Below are 12,522 nucleotides of genomic sequence, written 5' to 3'. Positions count from 1 at the left end.
AGCATTTTTTATCAATAAACCATTTTTTAAAGTATGACTTTTTTCAGATATAATTCTATTTCACACTTAATAGACTGCTGTATAGTACAAACACAACTTTTAGACTCACTGAGAAATCAAAAAATTCATATGACTCATCTGTTTTGATATTTGTTTTATTGTGGTGTTCTGGAACTGAACCTGCAATATCCTTGAGGAATGTCTGTAACACAAAATGGGCGGCTTAATACAACAGAAGTTTTTGGAGTTCTGTTCTAGAGGATAGGAGTCCAAAATCGAGGTGTTGGCAGGGCCATGCTCCCTCTGAATCCTGTAGGGTAGAATCCTTCATTGCGTCTTCCAGCTTCTGGAGCCCCAGGCTTTCCTTGGCGTGTGGCAGTGGAACTCCAATTTGTTCTGTCCCGGTCCTCGCATGGCCATCTTCCCTCTGGGTCTGTGTCCTCATATGCTGTTCTCCTCTCTGTGCATGTTTCTGTTCAAAGTTTTCCCTTTTTATGACACCTGTCACATTGGATTAGGGCCTACCTTAATGACCTCATCTTAACTTGATTGCATCTGCAAAGACTGTATTTCCAAATAAGATCACATCCACAGAGACTGGGGGTTAAGACTTCAACATATCCGGGGGAGACACAATTCAACCTGCAACAGAGCCCCTTTGAAAATGTCAAGCGTCAGGTGCTCACAGCGCACGGCCCAGCTGTTGGTGCTCAGCCTTGCTCAGCACACAGTGGAGGCTCTGCCTCAACGTCACTCTTCACTGGAACAGCTAAGCCAGGTAGTGAATAAGGGCTACATTTGTGCCACCGCAACCAATACTGAAAGGAGAATTGTGGTGTCCAGCACATATGCCAGCCTAGACCTCACAGACCATAGCACATAGAATCTGACAAAGTAAAATTAGAATAAATCCAATATCTCCTTTACTTTTTTTTTTTTTTGGAGCATTTTTAAATACAATTGATAAATTTCCTGACTGTACCCTCCTCATCTTGCATTGCTGAATAAGGGGGGAACCTCTCTAAGGCATACAGCAGAAAACCATTGAGCTTATGACTAGAAACAGGAAATACATGTAAAAGAGACCAGTCTGAAAAATCAGGAGAAATTTTACAAAAGAGATTTACTGCCAAGAAACCAGGCAAACTTTCAGAACACTCTCCTTTTCATATTGGTAACAAGATTCAATTGTACAAATACTTCTGTGAAACTAGCCATGAAGTTTGTATGTGAATGAATATATGTATTCCATGGGTTTATATATTTCATTTCATACATGTGATATATATATACATAAATATATATATATATATCTCACAATGAATATTGCAGAAAATTAAAGCAAAGAGTAAGAGGAGTTAACCAAATTTTCCCTGAATGCAGCGGGGAAAGCTGAAAAGGAGAAGACAGGCAGGCACAGTGGCTCACACCTGTAATCCCAACACATTGAGAGGCTGAGACAAGAGAACCACTTGAGCCCAGGAGCTCGAGACCAGCCTGGGCAACATGGCAAAACCCCATCTCTACAAAAAAGTATAAAAATTAGCTGGGTGTGGTGGTGTGTGCCTGTTGTCACAACTAGGGAGGAGACTGAGGTGGGAGGATCACCTGAGGCCAAGAGGCTGAGGCTTCAGTGGGCCATGATGGCACCCCTGCACTCCAGCCTGGATGACAGAATGAGATCCTGTCTCCAAAAAGGAAAGACATATGTAACACAGTGTCAGGATTCAAAATACATGTAACAAAAATTCTAGAAGGGTAAACATATAATCCCATACCTAGCCATCACTAGGGAAACTTCTGTGTTTCAGGGATAGAGAAAAAAACTCAGATTCCAGAAATAAAATGTGAAAATATAATACCCGCAAAAGAAGTAAATTTATTGGCACCACATTGATTCTATACAACACGAAATGGTATAAGGTAGCATTTCTATTGCACCAAGCTAATATTCACACCTAGAGGCTCCAGACACACATTAAAGGATAAGCAAAGACACAAAAATTGTACCATTTAAGTATGCTTCCCAGGCAATTCATGAGCAAATTTTTAAAAAGGAGAATGATGAATTCCAAAAGAAATTTCAATAAGATAGGATATTGGTAAAAAGAAAAAACAACAATAAAAATAAAGTACACATAAAAATTTGGCAATGTAATCATAATTTATTAATAATCTCTCTAAACTCATAGAACATATCAATAAAACCAGAAAATGTGAGACAGTAACAAAAGGTAGGCTAGACTTACATTACAGAAAAGATAAGTAGACTGACTATATAGAGTTTCAGTCTAAAATTGAGAAAATAGATTTAAATATCTGTTGTGTGCATATTTATAATATACATGCACACGTATAAAATGAAATTCCTCATTGGAAAACATATAAAGTTTAATTTCCAAATTATTAGAATGACTAAAACAGCTGAATTTATCTCTTCCATATAGCAAGTGAGAGGGAAGGAAAAGGCAAGGAATGCATTTATCTCCTCCACCAGAAATAAGCCCCCTCATGTTTGGGTCAGGTCATTTTATTCATTGCTTTCTCCACATCCTCATCATTGGGCATCACGAAATCAGTGAAAAAGGCAGTGAAAGAATGATGATGAAAGCAAATCAAATGTATCATTTATCTCAATACATGTGGTTTAATCTTCTTGTTGAAAGACAAAGTCTCCTAGACAAGATCAACAGCAACAAATCTTGTATTTATAAAAAACATGTCTCAAGTAAGATGACATAGTATTATGCACACACACACACACAAATTATGGGAAAATGCAAACAAAAAATGGCAGAAATAGTATTTAAAGAAAATAGAATTTATGAAAAAAATTGTCAAACAGGTCTACAAAATAATTGTTTTATTTTGGTGCCAGGTACAGTCCACAATGAAGCCAACATATTAAGAAGCAAAGTGGGCCAGGAGAAGTTAGAGCAAAAATATCTCTTTCAATGAGAGAATAGGAAAAAGAACTAGAAAAGCTGGGAACAACAGGTAAAGTTTAGGCTAGGCCTTAGACTTCTCCTACATTGTAATCCTTCTGGTTTGCCACATATGCATGCTGTGAGGACGTTGATGAGGCATGTACAGCACAATTATTTTCCACTGTTTGCCTTTAGGCACCGACTCATTGGTCACTCATCTGCTGAATGTGTCATCTCAGGCAATACAGCCCATTGGAGCACGAAGCCGCCAATTTGTCAGCGTGAGTTGAAGTCTCTTTCCCCATTCACCCCACCGTTTAATCCTAGAGTTGTCCTCCTAGAATCACAAAGAATGAATCTCATGCCTCTTGGAAATGGTATCCTTCTGATATTTGAAGAATCCAGTCATATCCTTAGAATGGCTCACAGCATCCCAAACTTCCACCTTCACCTAGAAATGCGTTTTTGTTTTTTTCTTATCTCAAGGTCTAATTTATTTTAAACTAGTCTTGAGCTCATTTAAACAGCCCCCAATTTCCTCCTCTGTTGGTTGAACACCCGCAGTTTGAAGAGCATTTTCTTCACTGAAGTCAACAAATACAAAGTCAGTGAAATAAACCCTATATCCTCTCTGCAAGCTCTTAGTATCACATCGGATATTCAAGCCATGTAGCTCTTTCTTCCTTCTTATTCTTTGTCTAAACAGGATCATGCCGTCTTCCCTGTGAGTTGTTTGGAAGATGAGCTTTCTACATTTTGGGGAGCAAAGGGAATGAGCAATTGCAAGCTAAAAAGGAATATAAAATGTGTATAATCCTGCATTTGGTGATGGTGTGAGGAAATCAGCAATTTCAAACCCAGTTGGTGGGAAGATAAGTAGGAACCAACTTTATAGAAGGTCAACATACTGGCTGGGCACTGCCCCACAGTACAGTAGGACACAGTATTCAGTTCTTCCACGATCAGACGAGATTGGGCGCATTCAGGGTGGTATGGCTGTAGATCAGTATCCAGTTATTTTTATTACTTCTGAATCTGTAAGTATCTTGTTTATTCTATGTAATATTATATATTTGTGCTTTGTCTTTATTAGTTCTGCCAGAGTTTTTTGTCTTATTATTTAATAAAGATGCTATACTGAGCCACGTGTGGTGACTCAAACTTGTAATCCCAGCACTTTGGGAGGACTAGGTGAGCAGATAGCTTGAGCCCAGGAGTTCGAGACCAGCTTGTACAACATGGTGAAACCCTGTCTCTCCAAAAAATACAAAAATCAAACGGGCATGGTAGCACACGCCTATAGTCCCAACTACTCGGGAGACTGAGAGGTGGGAGGATTGCTTGAGCCAGAGAGGTTGAGGCTGCAACGAGCCATGATCGGGCCACTGCACTTCAGCCTGGGCAGCAGAGCAAGACCCTGTCTCAAAAAAAATGCTATGCTATATGCTTTATTATATTAATATCCAATACCACAAAGGCAAGTGCCTTCTATAGAGAGAGAACTAAATTAATAATGGTGAGATAACATAGTTAAATTCTCATTTAGCAGGAGAAATAAAAACATAGACTATAGGCTAGGTGCAGTGGCTCATGCCTGTAATCCCAGTACATTGGGAGGCTGAGGCGGGCAGATCACTTGAGGTCAGGAGCTCGAGACCAGCCTGGTCAATATGGTGAAACTCCATCTCTACTAAAAATACAAAAGTTAGCCATGTGTGGTGCTGCATGCCTCTAATCCCAGCTACTCAGGAAGCTGAGGCAGGAAACTCGCTTCAACTTGGGAGATGGGGGTTGCAGTGAGCCAAGATCATGCTACTGCACTCCAGCCTGGGGAACAGAGTGAGACTCTGTTCAAAAAAAAAAAACAAGAAAAAAAAAGTGGGCTCTAATAATATGTAGACACATTTAGTGAAATAAGGCTAACTGAGTAGAACAGAACTCATAATATTTTACAACTGTAAGAACATGTCTGTACATTAGCAAATATTAGATGAGAATAATATTGTCAATATTTACTTCTGGTAATTTGGAATTTAAAAAAAACTGTTAGCAAAATTTACTATAAAGTGTAATTATTAGAAACCAGGCTGGATGCAGTGGCTTACGCTTATAATCCCAGCACTTTGAAAGTCCAAGGCAAGCAGATTGTTTGAGGCCAGGAGTTCAAGACTAACCTGCCCAACATGGCCAAATCCCATCTCTACTAAAAATAGAAAAATAAACCAGACACAGTGGTGCATGCCTGTGATCCCAGCTACTCGGGAGGTTGAGGTGGGAGGATTGCTGGACCTCGGAAGTGGAGGCTGCAGTGATCCGAGATGGTGCACTGCACTCCAGCCTGGGTGACCGCAAGACTCTGTCCCAAGGTTTTGCTTTGGTTAACTTGCTGTCTCCTTTTCCAGGAATTCCTTGTGGGCTACCCCCAGCCATCACCAATGGAGATTTCATTAGCACCAACAGAGAGTATTTTCACTACGGATCTGTGGTGACCTACCGCTGCAATCTTGGAAGCGGAAGGAAAAAGCTGTTTGAGCTCGTGGGTGAGCCCTCCATATACTGCACCAGCAAAGATGGCCAAGTGGGCATCTGGAGCGGCCCGGCCCCTCAGTGCATTATACCTAACAAATGCACGCCTCCAAATGTGGAAAATGGAATACTGGTGTCTGTCAACAGAAGCTTATTTTCCTTAAATGAAGTTGTGGAGTTTAGGTGTCAGCCTGGCTTTGTCATGAAAGGACCCCGCCGTGTGCAATGCCAGGCCCTGAACAAATGGGAGCCAGAGTTACCAAGCTGCTCCAGGGGTGAGTCTGCCTGAGGCCTAGAAGGTCCCTGCAAATGACATGCATTGCTGTTGGATCAGGAGATCAGTATTTGTTCAGGGGGAGGGATGTGTGGTGAGGAGGGTGGGAAAGTAAGTTTTGGGGGAAGAAGCATGAAATTAAGAATCGGGGGTGTGCATGCACCCATGCATATGTGTCTTCATTTTGAAAAGCAAGACCTTAATTAGCCAAGAAAAAAGCTATTTTGGACTGACTTATTAATCAATTCTCAGGGCAAAGTAACAGCTGCAATCTCTCTCAATTATATTGAAAAATTATATGGACTTTATGGTCAACTGTGCACTAAGCACTTTATATGCATTTTCTCATTCATTGTTTACAACAACAGTTTGAAATTGTGCTGTTGTATTATCCATTTAATAGTGACATCAGCTTGGTCTTTCAGAGGTTAAATAAATTAGCCAAGTCACATGTTCTAAGTGAGACACCCAAGATTTTAAAAGGCAGGTGTGTTAGACCCCAGAGTCTGAATGTTTTGTCTCTTGCCATACTTCTATCAGCATCCATTGGTGAAAGAAAGAGACTGGCTTACAAAGACAGAAATCATAGCCTCATAATAGAGACAAAGACCTTAGAGTTTGTCTACAATGGTCTGCCTCCTACATTTTATTTTTTATTTTATTTTATTTAAAAACTATTTATTAGAGTTGAGGTCCCACTCTGTTGCCTAGGCTGAAGTACAGTGATATAATCATGGCTCACTGCAGCCTCAAACTCCTAGGCTCAAGCCATCCACATCCTACATTTTATCCCTAGGAGTCTAAGTCAAGAGTGAAAGTAACTTGTTCAAAGCCAGTTAAATATTTCTAAATTCATCTTTAATGAAGTATAGATTAGGTTGATGTTAAAATGGGTTCTGATGCCCTAAGCATGAATGAACATGACTATAAATAAAGGCAGATGTTGAGTCAAATACTCTCCAAATAATATGCTCTCTGGTGACAAAGGACTGGTTTATTTAAGGGCTTATGTTTTTGATGGCTCATCTTGTCTACTGATGCCACAATAGCTGGCTTAGCAGCTGAGTGGGAGGTGTTATGGCTGATACGTAGGGACAGAGAAAGAGCTTACAATTCTTCTACCAACCCAGTGGTGTTAGTGTACAACCACTGAGCTGGGAAGACGAACAGATAAAGGGATATAAAGACGGATGTGTTGAGGCAGGAGATGGACAGGGCTTGTGTTCTGGTCACAATCCTGTTGACCAAAACAGGCTCTGGCCCAGACAGGATGAAGTGAAAAAACAGCAGGAACCAGCAGATGGCGATGAAAGCAATTGCTAGCTGCCCTCATAGTCCCATCAGCACCATGACAGTTTACAAATGCCATGGCAACAACCTAGAAGTTACCACCCTTTTCCTGGAAAGTTCTAAATAACTCGCCCCTCAATCTGCATTGATCCATTCCTTAATTTACATGTAACTGAAACAGGTTTACAGGAGTATAAATACAGTTGGCTGCCAGCAGCCCTTATGTTGCTGACTCTGAGTGCACTGTCTGTGAGTTAGCCCTGCTCTGCAAGGGCAGTGCCCTTCACTAAAAGATTGTTGTCTGGCACCACTGGCTCATCCCTGAATTCTTTCCTGGGTGAGGCAAGAACCCTTCCAGAGTAAGCCCCGATTTGGGGGCTTGCCTGTCCAGAAACAGTATGACTGTACTTTAGTCATTGGTGTGCAATCAGAGAAATTGGGGGAAATCTGTAGAACAGACTTGGTCTCAGGTGACAGTCTCATTACCTGACTAACAATGGTACAAATCGGGATTACCTTCCTAGGAAATATGTAGATGGAGAATCCACCAATACTAATAACTCCACATTGGATAGCCAGAGCTAGGAGAAAATACCTCATGCCCTGTAGATTTACAAGTGAATTTGGGGCCTTGTGCTAGGGAGAATTGGGTTCTATTTCTCTATGTCTGACTAGCTATGAGGCCTTCAGGAAGCATAGGAAATTCCCCCGTAAGTAACAAGTGCTCTGGAACTGTCCTTTCCACAGTGTGTCAGCCACCTCCAGAAATCCTGCATGGTGAGCATACCCCAAGTCATCAGGACAAATTTTCACCTGGGCAGGAAGTGTTCTACAGCTGTGAGCCCGGCTATGACCTCAGAGGGGCTGCGTCTCTGCACTGCACGCCCCAGGGAGACTGGAGCCCTGAAGCCCCCAGATGTGCAGGTGCCTCAACTCTCTAGCTTCCAGATTGCTCTCTTTACCCCGCACATGGAGGTCTTACTCCTATTTTCTCTTTTTTTCTTCTTCTAGTGAAATCCTGTGATGACTTCTTGGGTCAACTCCATCATGGCCGTGTGCTAGTTCCATTTAATCTCCAGCTTGGGGCAAAGGTGTCCTTTGTCTGTGATGAAGGGTGAGTGTGACCCAGAATTAAGATCAAGGACTTAGCACTGGAGAGTGACTCTTGAGCTCAAGGATCAATCCAAAAAGAGGGCTGACCTAGGAAAAGAAGAACCCAGGGAGATTAACTTCTGGAAGTGTAGTTTTAAAATAAGGGTAGGGACTAAGTGACACTACTATCAAGAGATAAAGAGATGAAGAAAAAATGGCACATATAACTCAGTGTCAAGTATAAACAGAAATACAATCACCAGTCCACAAAAGGGGACTGGCCTAGTGGAAAAGAAGTACTAGAGGAGACTAATATCTGAAACAATGATTGGAAAGTATGGTATGAACCAGCTGGATCCATGAACAGAAGTTTAAAAAGCAAAAAGCTCAACTCATTTGATTTCTCACTTATAGAGGCTCAGAAGTAAAATCATTTTGGAAAATGTGCAGCTTCCAGTAAGGGACAAAGAAAAAACAATGGGAAGAATACAACAGATCTTGAAAAAAAAAGTATATATATACAAATACGGAACATTAGATATATGAATAAATAATAATTTGCAGACATGAAGAGATAAATAACTATTCTAGGGGGTTGTTAAGAAAAGTTTGATATATAAGAGAAAGTTGTGTATAAGATAAAATAGCATGCAAAGTGTATTTCAAAAAACTTTTAAACAAATAAATAGTGGAATTTGGAATAGGAATGAAAGAGTAAGTAGAAATATTCTAACATCCAATTATGTATGATTGACAACTTCGCCAGCTGTTATTGCTTTGTCCTCACTGAAAGCTACACTTTTTCCAAAAAGATTTTGCTTCTGAGCCCCTGTCAATGAGAAACTAAGTGAGTTGAGCATTTTCACCTGTGCTTTAGCTGGAGCAGTAAAATGTTAATTAACTTAGGAATTCTCAGGGAGGAGGTTGAGATCTGTCAATGAAGGGAAGAGAGAAATGGTGCATTCACCCAACCACTACTGCTTTGTTCTTTAGGTTTCGCTTAAAGGGCAGCTCCGTTAGTCATTGTGTCTTGGTTGGAATGAGAAGCCTTTGGAATAACAGTGTTCCTGTGTGTGAACGTGAGTAGATGGAATACTTGTTCAGTCTGGATCTTTCTCTTTGTTTTTTTTCTTAATGTGGTTTGCCCCATGGGATTATCTACTGTTGGTCCCGCTGTTTATGCCTACTTTTGATAGAAATAGTTCTTTGTTGGAATAGATACAAGCAACGTTTTGGGGAAAAATAAACCTGAGAATCATGTGTTTTGGGTACCCTCCTATAAATATTTATGAGGAGAGTCTGTGCTATAAATAGAGAGAAATGCTTCATAGAAATAAACGTATGGTAAGATGCTGGGCTAAATTTTTCTCTTCTTTCCTGTCAAAAGTAATAGTCATACTTCAACTTTTCAGTTCTTCCCTCAATCATCCATTTAGTCACATACTCATTCTTTCAACAGAAAATTATTTGAGTACCTACTATGTGCCAAGCAATCTTCTGGGAACTGGGAATATGCCTATAAATAAGACAGATAAGTCCATGTTTAGATTTTTGTGCAAGGATAAAGATAAAAATCAAAGACATGAATAGAAATGTTCAAATGATACTAAGTGTTATTAAGAAAATGCTCTTAATTGAGTCAGTGCTCTCAATTGAGAAAGTAGCTGAGGGCCCAAAAGGCAATTGTAGTCAAGCAAACCTCTGGGTGTACCTGAGGGTTCACGCTGGGAGGCTGTTGCAGCAATCTCATCAGAGATGTTGGCCCAGGATAGCAATTGGGAAAGATGATGATGAGAAGTGATCAAATTCTGGATATATTTTGAAGGTGCAGATGATGGAATTTGGTGATGGTGCTTAGATAGAGGGTGTGAAAGAAAGAGAAGAATCATAAACAGTTTCTAGATTTTTGGCCAGAGCAACCGCCAGGGTAGAATTTGCCTTAGCTGAAATGCAGGGGACTGTGTGAAGTTTGGGAAGGGGGAAATCAAAAGTTACTCTTGGGACATAATTTTATTGTTCCTCTTAGATATCCAGATGGATATGTTAGAGAGTCCCAGGCAGCCCATAGATATGTAGAAGCCCTCATTGTATCTGCTATGCTTGAAATCAGGACTGAAAGAGATCTTCACCTAGGGAGTGAGTGCTGCTAGAGAACAGATGCATGGACTGAGCCTGGATGTCCAGGATTAAGAGTTGAAAAGGTGAGAAGGAATCAGCAAAGGGGATTATAATGAAGCAGCCACTGCAATAAGAGAAAACACAGGAGGGTGAGGTGCCCTGGAAGCCAAGGGTGTAAATTCCTTTAAAGGACTAGATTAATCAACTGTGTCAAATTCCATAGAGAGGTCAAATTAGGTGAGAACAGAAAATTGATCTTTGGGTTTAGCAACTTGGAGGTAACAAGTGGCAGTTTCAGTGGAGTACTGGCAAACACTGATTGGAATGAATTCTAGGGAGAATAAACAGAGGAACTGTAACAGATCATAAACAGTATTTTAGAGGAGTTTTCATGTAAAGAGAGTAGAAATAGGACTATAGCTGGAGAGGGAAATGGCAGCAAGGGGGTTGCTTTTGATTTTTAAGAGGGCAGAAAATAGTGCGTTAAAACCAGAAACACTACTATGTCCAATCTATCCATTTACTTCTTCACTAAATTAATCAGGATATTGGTTCCCTTTCTGATCATAGCTATTAAAAATACAAGTTTACAATAGAATTTCGCTCAAATGAATACTTTGCCTTAAATTATTTCAATGTCTTGTACTGATTTGTACGATGAAACTTGATAATTTCATCTTACATTGTTGGAAGTCAGCTATTTGACAATCTTAACTTCCCTGGAATAGTTAAGAAGTATGAAAGAAAAGAAAGAGAAAATACCCTAATGAACCCAACATATATCTGAAATTGCTTACTAGAGTGTAAACATTGGTTAAGCTATTTTAACCTTTGATTAGTTTATCTATAATTCTTTTAAACTGTAATATCCTCTTTCCAAATTCAAAGCAAATTAGAAAGGGGAAGGATGTCCCCAAATAGAGGCATTCCAAGGAATAAATGTGTTTGTTTAGTGGGGAAAAAAAAAAAACCTTTAAAAACCAATGAGTATCTCAAAAAACCATAACATTCTTGAGCTTTTTGAAACATATATATGAGTACACAGTATATTTTATTTCATTTGACAGCATTACTGTAATCTTTCATCTTTATTTTGAAAATCATAATCTGGCATCATCAAGAAAAATTAAATCACTGATATACAAATAATAAATGCATAATATATTTTAGAAAGATGTCTCTAGGATGAAGATTCTTGATGTCAAAGATCATATTTATCTTGTGCTTAAAACAGTACTTGACATACAGCAGATATTCAAAAAATGCTTGTTGAATTAATGGATGATTCCCCTTTAATGTGACTATGAAGATTTTTATTTACTTTAAAGGAATATACCCTTTATTATTCAGAAATATTAACTATCTGAAAAATTCAGGATGCTTAATTTGGCAATGGCTTTTGTAATAAACATTGATTTAGTCGTCATTTCATTTAGCTCCATCTTAGCAGAGGTCTAATACATTTATTTTGCAGTTTCTACTTTCCTTAAGAAAAAAAGTATGCTTAATTGGCAACACAGTCATAGTATGACAACTGTAAAATCACCTTGGATAATAATTTAAAATTTTTTATGGAATTGAGAGCTCTTGTTTTCTTTCTAGATATCTTTTGTCCAAATCCTCCAGCTATCCTTAATGGGAGACACACAGGAGCTCTCCTCGGAGATATTCCCTATGGAAAAGAAATATCTTACACATGTGACCCCCACCCAGACAGAGGGATGACCTTCAACCTCATTGGGGAGAGCACCATCCGCTGCACAAGTGACCCTCAAGGGAATGGGGTTTGGAGCAGCCCTGCCCCTCGCTGTGAACTTTCTGTTCGTGCTGGTCAGTATCTGTTTCCACATATCCTAAATGGGTTCAGAATATCTGGACCCATCCCTCATGTTTCTGTAATAAGACTATGGTATGTTTTTGTGAGCTTAACTTTGTCATAAGTGGAAATGACAAAATTACATACCATAGCTAAAACAGATGGGTTTCAGCAGTGCCAAGGTATGTTTAAATCTATAAGATGAGAACTCTTCTTGCTGGTGGAGTGGAAGAGGGTGGGGTAATGGGACTGAGGGGAGGGGTGGAGGGAAGGTAGTAGGGTGCAGTGATGTAATTCAGGAGGAAAAATGTATTCACTGGAGAGGACATGAAAACAACTGCCTATGAACACTAACCAGTATCTGTATAATTGACAGACACTCTCCATAAGTTCATGAGGGGTACATGGGCATGCAAAGTTCAAAATTGAAAATGTGGATATTATTTAGCTAAGGTTTTAAACTAGTGTTCTGCTGCATG

The 12,522-nt window shown here is 39.7% G+C and overlaps 1 protein-coding gene across 5 annotated transcripts in view; it reads left to right on the top strand.

The window, feature by feature from the left end:
- The window catches only part of CR1 (complement C3b/C4b receptor 1 (Knops blood group)), a 235,393-nt gene that overhangs the window by 63,050 nt on the left and 159,821 nt on the right, over nt 1-12,522 (top strand). For all 5 annotated transcript variants that reach the window (XM_050781586.1, XM_050781567.1, XM_050781577.1 and 2 more), the window contains exons 20-25: nt 3,123-3,208; nt 5,330-5,728; nt 7,765-7,941; nt 8,029-8,131; nt 9,103-9,188; nt 11,830-12,057. In XM_050781586.1, the coding sequence (XP_050637543.1) occupies nt 3,123-3,208; nt 5,330-5,728; nt 7,765-7,941; nt 8,029-8,131; nt 9,103-9,188; nt 11,830-12,057 (1,079 nt within the window). The remainder of the gene's footprint in view (nt 1-3,122; nt 3,209-5,329; nt 5,729-7,764; nt 7,942-8,028; nt 8,132-9,102; nt 9,189-11,829; nt 12,058-12,522) is intronic.

Source organism: Macaca thibetana, chromosome 1, assembly GCF_024542745.1.
Source record: "Macaca thibetana thibetana isolate TM-01 chromosome 1, ASM2454274v1, whole genome shotgun sequence".
In the NCBI taxonomy this organism is placed as follows: domain Eukaryota; kingdom Metazoa; phylum Chordata; class Mammalia; order Primates; family Cercopithecidae; genus Macaca; species Macaca thibetana.
Note: the sequence above shows the minus strand (reverse complement) of the source record. Positions and strands in the feature narration are given on the sequence as shown.